Here is a 15,318-nt window from a genome sequence, read left to right as displayed (position 1 = left end):
CTCTGTCTCAGTCTCATCACTGACTTCTTAGACACTGCCATATTCTTGGCATCTCCCCTTTTATTATCTCAAGAAATTGTCAGTGTGACAAAGCACATTACAGCATTTGTGAGAAACAGTGACTAATAAGGGTCCTCTGAGTTTTTGAAGAGCTTTACATGCTTTTCTGGTCTTTGAGGACTCCTCATTACTAGTGAGGATCATGTCTTGACTCTCAGTAGCTCTGCAGAAAAGAGTTGATTCAAATAATTTTGAGCACAATCTCTGTGCACAATGCCAACTTCAAAACTGAAATATCTTGAACAAAAGTCCCAGCTGTCAGCCAGTCAGACTGATCACAGGTGAAGCAATCATGGTGCTCTACCTCCTCTACCTGGCCACAGAATGAAAGGGTAGCTGACCTGTTCTGGAAAGCAGCGTTAGATGCTGGGCAGAATTACTGCCACAACCCCATGCTCACAGATGGTGGGGAAGCAGAACAGCATCAGCAAACAGGCTGGCTGTTGTGGCGTGTCTGCAACTAGCCTCTCTGAGCAACCTGCACTCCCAGAGCCCGGAGCGTGCTTGCTTAAACTGCTGACAAAGGAGGCGAGAGACAGGTCTTTGTGTGGAACTCCAGACGCTGTTTATTGCGGTGGAGAGGGTCCAGGGAGAGAGACAAAATGGGGCTGAGGACACAGGGTTTTTATATGGGGGAAAAAGGGGCAGAGTGATACAGTAAGCCACGACCCAATAGGGGACAAGAGAGAGGAGAACATTCTAGGGGGAGTGCATATAAGGTAAAAACGGCAGTTGAGCTGGGTGACACCAACAAGACCTGCTGCATCAACATGAGCCTGCAAATGCCCATGTGCGAGACCATTGCATTCAGGGGGGTGTCTCTCTTTGCCCTGAGGTCAAAGTTCCGCTGGCAGACCCCTGGGCCTCCACTGCTGGCCAGCCCCAGTGCCCACCAAGCCCTGTGTTCTTGTCTCAGCCACAGGTGGCAACTGGTGCCTCAAGGACTCGGGGAAAGACACAACAAAAAGATGATGCCTTTGCTGAATGAGTTTTCTCCCATACTTGTGATCAGGAGAGGGGACTCAACCTTTCTGACTCCTATTTTTGTCTAGTTAGGTTTATAAGGAGTCTTGTCTCTTCTGTAATCTTGTTTATATTACTTTCTGTAACCTTGTTTGGCCTCTCCAATTTATATGTCAGTACTTTACTGATTTCTGTCAACTATCTGTGGGCAAAGCCAAAAAGGGAGAGACAGGTGCAAAAACAGTCCTCGTGGAAAACTGTTGACTTATTTCATTGCCTAGAAAATATTATCCTCGCCCTCCTGCGCTTAACTATTAACATATATGCTACAGGATGAGATTTATTAGCCTGGGCATAAGAAACATTTAGTTTTATTAGTGCAGGAGGAATATTCCTATTTTCCATGCAGCTATCAAATATTTTCTCAAAATTTCCCTAAGAACTCTACTTGAATGGGGCCTAAGCAAATAAGTGCTTGTTGATGGCAGATATAGTTTTCTTTTCTATATCCACCTGGAAAAAAGAAATGTGTCTATTCCCCATACAGGAAAATCTGATTGCAAAGGACTGTAAAATCACGTGACAAGCTGCAGAGGCGTAATTTGGCCTGCTCCTCACAGTCCACAGAAGTTCTTCTCTTAGCTCAAGAGATGGAAGGGTATACTCTGCCTGTCTAAAGGCACTCCCTTCACTACCCTGGTTATGTAATATCATAAACTGGGAAGCCTTGGGGGGCTTCTTTTTGCACTTCACTTTGTGAAGTACTGAGAAATATCCCCCTGTCAGTCTTTTCAAGACTTCTAACAAATCTTAAGGCTGGCCGCAGCTTGACCTGATTATGGTTTAGTTGTCCCAGAGCAGATACAATTAATATGTATCACCCACAATTAATATGTGGGTAAATATACAAGGAAAACAATGTCTTCAGCAGGGCATTAGCACAAGGCTTCTGTCACTGACACTCACCTTTGCCCTGTTGTTTCACCCACTGTGATTAGAAATTCATCAAATATGTCTGGAGAATTTGCATGCTTAGCCTGCTTTGGAAAGAGGGGATTGTCTAGCTGTGAAAGGAGATTATGCAGCAATTTCCTCCTCAGCACAGCAAGACAATGAATCTGACTCTTCATTATAGAGGAAGGATGAGTAAGAATGGTTGCATTTCCTGTGCAGCAAGAGCAACATGAGCTGTGCTTGAGATTCCTTTGGGAATTTCCATGATCATGTCAGTTTCAGACACAATGCATAATGTTACTATAAGAAAATGTAGATGTTTCAATAGGAATGTTTGTGGGGAAGGGGAAAGGGATTGATCCACTAAATAGTGTGTTTGATCTCGGCTAGAAAGACAGCTCTACAAAAGAAGACCGGCTCAAAACTAGTTATTTGAGTTTTATAACTCATGCATTAATTACTGACAGCAGCAATGTACTTTTCAGATGGCCCTAGATTTTATTAAATATTCTCACATTCTCTCACCACTTATGAAAATATTTCCCTCCACTTACAAAAATATTTTGCTGTGTTTTCATTATGTGAGAGGCTGTAAAGAAGTCTTGAGTTACTTGTATATTTGCTAAATAAATGGAGAGAGGTCCCACAAAGCATCTGCCTCTTTCTCCTGCATTTTCTCACTCATGCTCAGGGTAAACACAACTGGTGGTGCTGGTCAGGCATCAAACTGTTTCTTTCCTAGTCTTTAACAGATCTGCAATCCTGCTTATATTTTTTCTAACTTGAGGGAGGTTGAACATCTGCAAATGCAAAAACATATCATAGGGACAACAGTCACAATGACATACTCTTATTCTCAAAAAATGCTGTCTAGCAATTGGATATTAACAAGACACTGGTCAGAGGAAAAATTTCCTGAACGGCCTTAAGCACACGCCTTAGGACTAGTATGAATGTAGGTTGGGAATCCCAGACCAGCAGTTGGCTCCTGAGGGACCAGCCCATGAATTCTGAAACGCATGTGCAGAAATCCCAATGGATGCCCTGGAAGACTTTTGATGCTTTAAAACGAAAATTATTTCTTGCAAGTATTAGTCCAAACAGTTGCCAAAGGCTGTTCCATGATCATGTGCTGAGTAGGAAGCCAGGCAGACAGCCAGCATGCTGATGATGACTAAGATGGAGCATGGGAAGTTGTCTCTACTTCTGTCCATCTCCTAGATCCTGCCTTTGAGGAGCTTCCACGAAGTTGTAAGGAAGGAAAAAAGAAAAAAAAAAAAAAGCATTAAACTATGATCATCTGAATGCAAATACACTACTATTTTTCTGTGAGTGTGTTCACCATGTGTCTTCTCTGTTCATTAAGTCTTCAAAAAAAGCTTCAGTGACATTCACATCTCTAATGCAAAAAATGTATCATTATTTCCTGCAAAAATATTGGAGACTTCCTTCAGCAAGAGGAGCATGAAAGTTCTTGCTGAAACTGTCTATCGTGCCAGTGTTGGAAGTGTGATCTCAGGAGAGAAAGAAGACTCCCAAGGGAGAGAAGAGGGTAGCCATGACAGGTTATTTTAAAATACAACCAAAAGCTTCTATTAACACGTTGGGTGAAGTCTGTGATCGCAAAAGGATCTGAGCAAGATCCTGGTTCATCCAGGAACCTCTAGGGTAAGGAATGCAGGAGAGACACATACAGTTGCAGGTGTGAGAAAGCAAACGAAAATGCCCAAGGTCACATGGTTCATGGTTAGATCTGCCTGTTTACCAAGTTAGGTCCATTTTAAGTGCCTGAGTATAACTTTTGTTTTTTTGGACTGGCTTCCTTTTTTTCCTCCCTCCCTCATAAAGGAAATGCAGTGACTGCACATGCCTTATTAAAAGATTGCTTGTTTGGCTGGTGGCCACAGAAGAATAATTCCTCTTATTGCTCAGTAAATCAAGTTACTGTCATTTTAAACACTCTAGCTGAATTTCTGATGAGCACGTGAAAGAGTTAATTCTACCACTGTCATGGTACCACAGCATTAAAATAAGAGAAAATTTTAGGAACATGAATTGCATCCTCTCTCATAGCATAAATTTGGAGCCTAAGCAAAATCCTTATAAAATTGTGTCATTCTGTAAAAAGTCTTACTTGCAAAATGTACAAGTAGAACCATGGTCTAGTCAAGTGCAAATAAAATACAAACAGGGAAGCAGGGAAGTTAAATAAACTTCTTAAAATGTTAAATATTTTTTCATTTCAGTTAACACAACCTTTCTTATGTACAATAATAATCAGGCTATCCTGGATTGGATGGGCATGTTGATTTAATTTGAAGTGCTGGGCTCCTTCTCTGGAAGGTTTTTTTGTTGCTTTTGCAATTGAAAGCCTTTCTTTCCTAATAGGATTAGCCCAAATAATTACCAAAAGATTTTTCTGTCATCTGTGCACTGTTCCCCACAGTGGTATTAAAAAGCCTGTCTTCAGAACTGAAATAGTCAATGGCCGTGGGTAGCTGAAAAGGTCATAGTTAACTGTTGTCGCTCAAACCAGAGAAAGTCATCTACAAAGGCAAGACTTTTTCACCCTAATCTCCATTATGCCCAACTGTTCCCATTGTAGGAAGAATAAATATTTGGCCTGAAGCCACTAGGGAGGTTCTGGCAGTTAGCAGGGTTAAGCGAGGGACTGCAACCCAAATGGTAGGTGTCATGACAATCCTTTGCAGTGCTTGTTCAGTAACATGCAAGTGACCTGGGATAACAAAGCTTTAACATTGCATGTGTGCCAAATTTCATGCTAGCGAGCCCTTTGGTTCTGAATGCAGACCAGAGACCTCTCCTCTGACATATTGGGCAGGGGGTCTGCTTCAGTTTTTTGACAGATCTCTTAAATTGGTGAGATACATAAGCAGTCTGTAGGAGAAGCTTCTGACTCTTCAGCTTTAGGACAGCTCCTTGCTGCTTTTTATAGTTTTTACATTTTAGGCACTTTATCAAGAGCAGTTACAATTTTTATACAGAGAAAGGAACTCCTTGAGGAGGGGAAAAAGGCGTTGTGACTCAGGTTGAAACTGCGCAAAGGCATCCCACTGGGGAAGCAGGTCTGAATTAGTGTCTGTGACTTTAATCCGTGTATCTAATCTGTAACTTTATTGCTTGTTCAAGTCACACAGTATGTTTCTGCTGTTCTAAGCCTTCATTTCAGGAGTTCTGGCTCTGTATCCATGTTCTGTAGACCATAATATGTTGTACAGAGCAACAGAAAATGAAATCTGAAAGGCATTTCTTCAGCATTAATGTACAGATACCAGTTTGACAGATACATGTCTGTAATCATAGGTCACTGTTTGGTGTGCCAGGAAATGAGCACTTCTGGCCTGACCCGTCTGATATTCCTTGAGATCACATGCATACTTTTTCCAGCTCACTGTGAACACTGTTGTTTTGGTAGGAAAAAGGCATCACAAAGGTCTTTATTTGGGGTGCTTCCTCTCATGGGGTACTATCTGTACCTGTTTCATCTTTGCCCAGCCTCTGTAGACTTCCAGCTCATGTAATTGCTTTTGAACATAATCCCATTCATGGATGAAAGAAAATGCACAACCTAATTGTTGCAACTTAATTTTTCCTGGAATAATTCTTACAGGTTGCCCTTTGTTGTCCATCTCAATGGTAAATTCAGATGCATCATACCTTCCAACTTCTGTGCTTTTCCAAATAGCTGGTATTATTTAGCCTTTTCAGTTGGAACTCTTGGAAACTGTCTCATTATCTAATGCACGGGCAAGCTGACTGTTGCCAGTAGCTACAACTTACCTCTACACTGGTAAGCAGTAAATGTGAACTTTCTGTCTGCTGCAGCCACATTAATAATGCATAATGTTTCCTGTAATTACATACATGCACAGAGATTACTTTTTTTTTTTTTTTGTTAGAGGAGGAAAGAAGATGGAGGAGGGAGTGAAAGGTGGTGGAAAGAGATGCAAGTAATTATTAATGCTGACGAGACCCAGCTGCACAGGTTTTTAATTAGCCCATGTCTAACCCTAATAGTCACTGTTGGGATAATACTAGCACTTCTTAAGCAGGCTAGTTTAGAAATGGAAGTGTATTGTCTGCTCACACCTGTGCTGTGTAGTGTTACTAGCACATACTCAGCAATGCAGGCCAAAACAATATAATTCTTTTCAGTCCACTTGAATTTTTAGTCATATTGTATTCTTCAAGGCAGTGAACTCTATGCAGCTGCGCAGGGCTGCTTTCCTGATGAAACCATGAACTGATGCCTGATGAAGGAAAGGAATGCAATATACCAAATTTCACATATCTTTCAAGCAGTAGTAACAAGAGAATGTTACTAACATTCAGAGAATCATTTCAAATTCATCAGTGAAGCAGAAGCACGATCTCTACTCTTCAGAGCAAAAGGAGTTCAAAATTCAAGACCCTCTGTCGTTTCATTCCTTAACAAAGCTGAAGGCTTCTGGAATAAGTAGAAATGTTTTGCCCATGAATGGGTGTCAGCTTAGTCCATCCTTGAGAGCTTGGTCTTTGTCCTGTGGAGCTGGTGCCTTTAGAATGGAATCTATTTTGGTCACATCCTTGTTTTCTCCTCTAGCATGCACAAAGTTGTTAAAATGTCATTCCTTTGTTGGAAACCTGAAGGAAGGACAAAGGATTTAGTGTGAAATTAGAAACATTAGAAACACTGAGAGGTTTTTCTGCCCTTTGGCAGCTTTTAATTTAATTGGAGATAAGCAACAGTTAAGCAGTATGCAGAGTTTGAGCAAGAGCAAAGCATCTCTCAAGTGAAAGCATGTATTAGATCCTCACTATTTCCATAGCTGAGTAGGATGAAATCTTGCTCACACTGGCAAGATATTTGACCCCATCTTTGCAGAAGCAAATTTCTGAAGGAATGGGAGAGTTTTATAAGGTCTGACTTCAAAGTGTGGCCCTGGTCAGAAAGGGATTTAGGGACTCCATTTCATTTAATTTATGTGCATACAGGCCAAAGACACAAAGTGCCTTTTTCTTTTTCTTGTAGCCCTGTAGGCTTCCCTTCTCCACTTCACAGCCACTATTCTCCACAGGCATAGCATACCTACAATGGTGTATATGAGGACAGCTCTATTTTATTTGACTTTCTCTGTGGATGCTAATAGAGATGAGCTTGGCTGGGAACAGAGAATACAGGATGACCTTAGCTCTGCCTCTCTGGACCACCTTTTCAAATAATCTTTCAGAGTAAGTGTATTTATTCCTTAGACACCCTCAAGAAGAAGGAAGAAGACAGGCTGTTCTCTCCATTCTGTTTTTGAAGTTTCACTGCTGCTCTGTTGCCTCTGCAGTGAAACACAGGCACACATAATGCACCCCCGGTGGACATGACCTGCAGTGTGAATGCAGGAAATGCTGCAGGAATAATGAATCCTTCAAATGAAATTATAAACTCATTCTGATACATATGTATACATGTGTCAGCTCTGTCACTGCCTCTGGTGCTTCATTTCTAGGTTGTTCAATGTCCTGCAGAAGGGGATGTTTCCAAAGCTGCGATACAGGACTTGTATCACCCAGTGGCCCATATTGCCCAGTGCTGTTGTATGTCCATGTGTTAAATATGAACAAGTTGTAATAAATCTGCTTTGCCCTGGTGTAGGGGTCTGCTCAGTGTCTGGAGCAGCACAGAGTCTGCTCTGTAGCTTTGAACTGCATCAGGCAAATGAACATTTCTTTAATGTTTCAGAGTTTTCTCTTAGCTGGTTTCCTCTCTTGCTCTTGACAAGACTCAGCCTGATGCACAAACATTGAAGTCCTGTGTGTGAGAAAAGTTAACTACCTTAAATCAATTGATTTATGGAAGATGAGAGTTTTGCTTTTCTGCTAGACCATACAGAGCACAAAAAAAGAGCCTGGGTGCAGAAGTGATAAAGATGTGACGTGTTAAGCTTTGCATTTAAAACTTAGCTATGTAATAAAAGCATATTTGATTAGACTACTCAAAACTCATTACTAAACAAAAAATATCCTTTGTCATACTTATTTGAATTCTTCTTAATTTGCTGGAAACTGACAGTTTTCCAGTCAATTCCAAAGGAGTGATTCATGCCTTCTATGGCCTTCTGAATGCACTAAGAAAGAATGTTAAACATTAAATATTAAATGGTACTAGGTACTAAGATTCTGAGGCATGGTGAGAGCTGTTGCTTTTGTTATTGCTGAATTTTTGCACTTAAAAATATCTTGTTGATTATCTGTTTCAAACAGTGGACATATCAATTCTGCTAACTTGTGCATAATCAGGCAACATATAAACATGACCAGAACTGAACCTAACAAGTGTAATTGAATTATTCTCTCAATTTAGGATAAAGTGGATTAATTTAATTATTTGGACATATTTGTAGAAAGTTGCTAAACAAACCAGCTCTTTAAGTGAAATCATAATGTTTTCTGCAAGCAGAATTCTGAAATTTGGAGATTCTTGAAGTATAGCTTTACTGTACAATGTACTTTAAAAGTCCAAGCCACAAATATGTTAATGTCTTATCATTAATACATGTTTATTTAATGATACAGAAATTCCTCCATGCAGTAGGATGGCTCCATGCCTTTGACTTCTTTTTGCTTTTCTAATAGCAAAACTATTGAACATACATGTAGTGAAGAGTTACTCTATGAAAAACTCCATGAGTGGTTAGAATATTAAAAAGTGAAATAAAGTATGGTGCCTTAAGATTTATGCTGCAGCTGTTGAGAATACATGCAGGTAATTCTATTTATACATAAAATTCTATTTATACAAACAAAACAACAACAACAAAACCACAAACAAAACAACAACCAAACAAAAAAAAAAAAAACACCAAAACCCCAAAGGTGCAGTAAGTACAGTCAAGATATTTCAGAGTGATGTGTATCCTGTTGGGATCTTCTATATGCCTCTGCCTAAATTAAGCGCAGATTCAGGAAGTGCTTTGGGTCATGGTTTCACTATGCGAAGTCTTTTGTGAGAAGACAAGATCAAGACTTCAGGCCTCTGGAGCATGGTCCTATTATCTTTCTTCCAGCCTAGGAGATATATAGATATATAGGTATTTACAGGACCAGCATGAGAATTAGGGCTGAACAATGTTAGTGCATTAGTGCAAGTGACGGAACAGAAGGAGCAAAAAGAAAGGAAAGGCAAGGAAAAGGATGATATTGCCACCCAAACTGTTTATCATGAAACCACTGTGCTATGCTCCAAAAATGCCTTCTCAATTCCTGATTAGGCTCTGATTCAAAAAGGCACTTAGATATATGATGTGGCCCATCTCTAGTCAGGAAGGCATTTCACCACTTGTTTAACTAGATGCACGTTTAAGTATTTTATTAATTGTGTGTCAATGAGGAAGGGGTAATCCCTCAATTCAGGGTTTTCAGGACCTTGATTCAAATTATCATTGTCCAGTGACTCCGCCAGCAGTGAGAGCACTGTGAATACAATGGCTGACAGCACAAAATCCTGCATAGCTGAGCCTGTGCAAAATAGCAGTATTGCAACTGTCCTATGAATACCCATGAGGAATTTTTTCTGTCTGATTAAAATGGTTCAAAAGCAGCAGTGCAGTACTAAGGTAGGTGGGAGTGAATGACCAAGCCTGAGCATTGTGACTTCACTGCTACTTCAGCTCACTGCCACAGTGTGAAAATAAATAATCACAATGGCCCCAGCAGGTTTGGTGGAGATGCCAGTGACAGAGTGAAGGGGGTGTCTGACCTGGGAAAAAAATAATCCCCAAACAAACAAATTTTAAAAATATCTGAATTGCACATGGACTTCTCTGTCTGCTTCTGCCCTCAGGCAAAAGAGTCTAGCAGAGGGCATTACTTGTCTTTGCACTTCTGAAATGTTCCTTTACAACATGGTCGAGATAATTACCATTAGCCTGAACAGTGGTGGGGCCCATCCCCATTTTGGGACTTAGCAGAGGCTGGGGAAATGAGTCAGTGCCATTGATGAAAAACCCTGACATTCATGGTTTCATGTCCTATTTCCATGTCTGGTGCAGTGCCACTAGCTCTGCTTTAGAATAGGATGAAAGAAACTCAGTGTCTTACATTTCACTTGAAAGATGAAAAGACTCAGAACACCTTTTTGGTTCCTCTGAAATAACAGCCCATTTTATGGCTGTTTTCAGTTTCAATTACTAGCTGTAGCTATTTAAAGTATATACTTTTCTTAGAACAGCCATCGTTGTTGTGTTGTTTGTTTTCAAAAACTGCAAGACACAACTATTGGACTTAGAGCGAGTAAATGCTTGGTGTAAATGTGTACATGTGATGCCAATACAGCAATACAGAAAATACTGCTACAGAGGCAACATGAGCTGTCCCAAACATTTTCAGAATCACTACTGTTTGTTTGTATACTGTTCTTTGGACATTTCCAACATACTAGTGTGAGGACCTGCTTCTGACAGACCAGCATCCAATATAGTTGGTTTGGCTTGAGGGTACAAAGAGGGTTAGAATAACCCTTCTTCATGTACCCATCTTTTGTGTTGTCTGAGAGTAGGGGTCTTACCACAGCAATCCTTTATACCAACCAGATTAAGCACACTAATGATTCTGCTGACATTGACATATTTAGGCTCATGTCTGTGCCTGAATATGTGCTTATTTTTATTGTTCATCTTCTCTTGCCTTTTCTTAGAGGCTTGGTGTTTCATCTCCTCACTTACATCTGGCTGCAAATGGGCAGAGGATTTAAAACCAATAAAGGGAAGAAGGTGATGGAAATGGGCAGAAGCATAAAAGCAGCACAATGATCTCTGTTATATTTGCTTTACATGAGGTGAAAAATAGATGTCTGTGTGCAAGTGACAGTATGTCCCCTTTTAACATTTGGAGTTCAGTTACAGAACCAGTATAGAGGCAAAATGAAGTTTTCTCCTTGTGCCATTTGAGCTGAGAGATGAGACTCCTAGTAAGGGTTTTTGGAAGGACTCAAAGAATGCTGGCATCAGTCCAAGAGAAATGGATTACGGAAGGGAGATTGGTGAAACACTGAAAGGATGAATAAATGAATCATTTTCTACCACGTGTGATGGCCCGCTCTTCCCACACCATGACTGCTGGCAGTGATGTTGCTCATTGGGCTTGATCACTTGCTTAGGGTCACTCCTCCATCTTTATATAGTGCACTTATTTAATTTGAAGAAAGTGCAATCAATAAAAAGCGATCCTTTTATCTTCCTCATCAATCTCTTCTTAATGAACATGCACCTTTTTTTTTTTTCTTAGATTGTTAGTTACAATGCTTTTAATTTCTCAGTGTATGGTAGAAAAAGGGGTGCAATCAAGCACATGATGGAGCAGTTGGTGCTGCATGTTGCTGGTTGCTTCTTAGTGAAGAATGGGCATGTTCTTAAAGGAAACCAGTCTGAGGGAGAGGATGCATATCACTTGTCCTATATTGATGTATGGGCCTCTGGGTATTCTTTCTTAAGCTGTTACACAGCAGAGCCATGAATAACCACTTGTGAAGAGGTATTTTAATTTCCTGATGTCCCAGCAGTTGCAAGACTGTAGATAATTCTTAGGGAATATTTTTGTGGACTATTGGGACTGTATTTGAAGGAGACAGATATTTGAAATCAAATGGCTTCCATGAGTAACTCACCAAGCCTGCTTTCCAGAACTTTCAGCAGGTTTGGGTCTTATTATGGTATGGCTGAAGGGTCAGCTGAGTTAAATGGTACTTGTGCTCTAGTTTGCAGGGTGGTGTTGGTCATAATCACACATCTATTGACATCTTTGTGGCTGGCCAGAGAAAATAGTCGTCTGCAGTTTGAAGTCCACCTCCTTTTAGCACCCATAAAACTGGTGTTTTGTGTTATTTCCTTGAGCCTTTTGGGAGTGAAACTTTGCAAAAAAAAAAAAAAAAAAAAAAAAAAAAAAAACACCCACACTTGATTCTTTGCAAAAACACTCCATGAAATAAAATTACAATTTTCTAAGGCTCTTCTTCTAAGGCTCTTCATTTCAACCTATTATTTGGCAGGAGCCCAAATCTCAGTCACAGATCAGCTTCATTAGTGTAGACTCAAACTGCATTTTCCTCTAAGCCAAAGAGACCCAAGCTACAGGGAATCAGGAATAAAATTTTGCACATGAAGCTAACCTCATTGAAACAGGCAAGTAATTTCCTTCCTTATCCTGTTGTATATACCACCAATGGGCTACCCCAGTAAAACTTCATTACCTTCAAGGTCATGCTCCCACTTGATTTCTTCCAGGCCTCCCTTCCAATGAGCCGGTTGCTGACTCTTCCCAGCAACTTCATTTTGTTCAGTGGGCAGAATCCATGTTTAAGCACAGCATGCCACTCGTAGCATGTCACTACAGAAATATGAAAAGCTCAAGTGTGCAGGATAAAGCATTTCTGCATTGCTTTGGGGGCAAGAGGAACAGGAAGGACCCCCGAAGTCAGTGACCTGTACCTTCCATTTATACTTTTACCTTCAGACCCGAAGTGAGAGACCATCATCAATGAGCTTCTACTGCAGCCTCAAGAGCTGACTCAGAACGTTATGTGCTCCTGTACGCACCCTGATGTGGTAGAGCGCATGGGGTTTCTTTTTGGTCCAAAAGGTCCCGGGAGGAACCAGCCCGTAAGGTATAGGATTGCAGCATGGCAGACAGGCTGTGTTCTGGCCCTGGCCTTGGCCACCTGTGGAGCGGAGCCAGGGAAGCTGGCTGGGCGATGATTCAGCACCTCCTTTCTCCCTTCTCGTCGGGGAATAGCGGGAGCCGCCAAGCACCCCGCAGGCGGGGACAGCGTGCCGGGTGCCGCCCCGCTCTCCTCGCCGCAGGCCCCGTAGCCCATGCGGAGCTGGGGGGCTGAAGCAGCTCTGCAGGCTTCCCCGCGGAGGGGGAGGAGGGGGAGGTCTGGGCACAGCCGGCTGCGTGATGCTGAGGCAGGCAGGCTGCGCGCCAGGGCTGGAGGTGCGGCGGGGGAAGGGACCCGCAGCGGAGCAGGGCACTGCAGCCTGGCCGGGAGCCAGGGACCACGGGCACGCTGCGGCCGCGGAGCCGGCGGGGGTGTGCGGGTGTGCCTGCCCGCCCGCCTGCCTGCCTGCCTGCCGGGACGAGCTGCTGCGGGCGGGCTGGGCCTGCCGGTGGAGGAAAAAAAAGGCGGGGAGAGATGCTCTCCAGCCTCAGTTAGCCAGCCGGGCTGAGGCAGGAGCCGTTTGGAAGAGCCCATTCCCGATCCGTGCGAACTGACGGCTCCTGGCGGCAGCAGGGTGTGAAAGGGGGCGATGCAGAGGAGCCCCTGAATGCGTCCTCCGTGCAGATAGCACGCCGACCCTCTGTCCAGCTGTGCAGTGTTTTGCGTGTTCGTTTCAACTTCGTGGCAACCCTTGTAAGGAAGGTGCAAGGCTCCACGTTCGTTTCTGTTCAGCACGGCACCAGGAAGATGTGAGCAAAGCAGGAACATGATTTAAAGGAGGGCAGATAAGTGTAGATAGGATGGAGGGTCACGAAGATTACTGGAGATTGAACGCAGGCAGTTTGCCAGGAAAACCAGTGCAGGAAAGATGTGGACCGGACTGGGGATTAAACGCAGGCTCAGGGAAGTGTCAGCAGGGAAAATTCTCTTACTGGAAATAGGAAGGTTGAAAAATTAGACATTGAAAAAGAAGGAAAGTAATTTTTAAAAATTTCTGCCAAGCACTCAGATGCTGTAGTATTTCATCTGTGCAATGAATAGAATATTCCCAGCTGGTTCTCAGCTCGCACTCCACTTTGAAGAGTGATGCTGTAGCTTCACACTTGAGGAGCAATTTGGGTATGCGAAAGTGTGCCTGGTTTTCCTAGATTTATCAGTTAATCAAATGAAAGGTATATCCTTTCTCTAGAAACCGTGTTTACTTGTAGCCACAGACCACCACACCTGTCACGGCAATGCTACTTTTTGTTACACTTTCTACAGAGGTTGTGTTGTTAGTGCGGTTTGAAATAGGTTTTGAGGTACTCCGGAGAGGCTGCACTGATGCAGGATATTACCAGCAAAAGGGAACATGTGCTTTGTAATAAGAGAAGCCATGTATGTAAATATGTAGTGCAAGCTGTTCGTTCTGTCTGAGGCTGATGATCACATCATTAACCTAAGGACCAGACACTTCAGTGGTAATGTAGGCTAGATTGTAGGATGATTTATCTTTTTACATTCCTTCAGAGAGTGTTATCACTAGCTGTGCTTTAAGGTAAATGCTCCAAGCACTTGATTGTAGTCGCATTGTGATTACTTCAGTTGGCTACAACTGCCTCACAGGAAGCTTTGTGATCAGACATCCATCAATTAGTCCTTGACATGACAGTCCATAAAAACACTATGGGATTCATTGAGATTTTGATTAATCTTTTTCATGTGAATGTTACTAATTTTCCCATGGAAGGAGGGGTGAGATGGGAGTAGAGTTGGAGGCAGAAAGAGAACATGGATAGAGCCAGATTACTCTTTTGATACTACCAAAAATAGATAACTACAAAGGAATTTACCTTTCAAGTGCCTGAACAAGACACCAACAAAAATTAGTTCAGAGCAATTTTTAGCACTTGATTCTTTGTTTCCTTATGCATCTCTCAGCCATTTATACTAAGGAGAAGGGGGGATTTTCACCAGCAAAACTTCAGTGCAAATGCTTTCATTAAGGTCAAGGACCTGGAAATTGTGCTATAAGCACCTTGCCTTTCGTACACATCTTTATTGTTGCACGGGTGTATCTTTCTGTGAGAGATAAAAGAGACTGGGAATAGATGTGATTCTAGTCTTACTTTCATTATGTTAACTGGACTGTTGATTTACCCCTGTATTATACTGCACTGGTGGAAATGGTAGTGCTACATATCAGTAATGGTGAGAAATGGCAGCCAAATTTAACAAAGTGTAAGTCTTTAATAATAATAATAATAATAATAATAATAATAATAATATAGTGATTTTTTTGGTTTTTTTTAGTATAAGGTGAGTGAGGATCTATTCTAGCAACATGTGAGCTCTTGAAAAGTGCATTCAGGAACTGACTTTAGTGTGAAGTCTGGGTTTTTTTGGGTTTGGAAAAGGGTCTGGAAAGGAGGTTGTAAAATGGAATTTTAAAAAAAGCAAACCTCTTTGCAATAACTTGAATGAAAATTTATAAGAGATGGGAATGGCTTGGGGTTTTTTATTTCCTCTGCTTGATCTAAGATGCATTCCAGCCCTATTCCTAGGAAATAAAACTTACTTAGGAGCCTGGAAAGAGAAGCTGTCTCTAGGTGTCAGGCAGGGAGAAACTGCTTCTGGAAAGAGGTTTTTCCCCTGGG

General features: G+C 41.9%; 2 protein-coding genes across 12 annotated transcripts in view; one reads left to right on the top strand and one right to left on the bottom strand.

Annotated features, from left to right (window-relative positions):
* The window catches only part of NRG1 (neuregulin 1), a 443,600-nt gene that overhangs the window by 326,916 nt on the left and 101,366 nt on the right, over nucleotides 1-15,318 (top strand). The window lies entirely within an intron of this gene.
* Nucleotides 495-14,911, bottom strand: LOC119696105. Its single transcript, XM_038125673.1, has 2 exons — nucleotides 12,215-14,911; nucleotides 495-6,621 (listed from the first exon to the last, which is right to left on the bottom strand). The coding sequence occupies exon 1, from the start codon at nucleotides 13,448-13,450 to the stop codon at nucleotides 12,533-12,535; it is 918 nt and encodes a 305-aa protein (XP_037981601.1). The 5' UTR covers nucleotides 13,451-14,911; the 3' UTR covers nucleotides 495-6,621; nucleotides 12,215-12,532.

The sequence above is a fragment of the Motacilla alba genome, chromosome Z (assembly GCF_015832195.1).
Source record: "Motacilla alba alba isolate MOTALB_02 chromosome Z, Motacilla_alba_V1.0_pri, whole genome shotgun sequence".
Lineage (NCBI taxonomy): Eukaryota > Metazoa > Chordata > Aves > Passeriformes > Motacillidae > Motacilla > Motacilla alba.
Note: the sequence above shows the minus strand (reverse complement) of the source record. Positions and strands in the feature narration are given on the sequence as shown.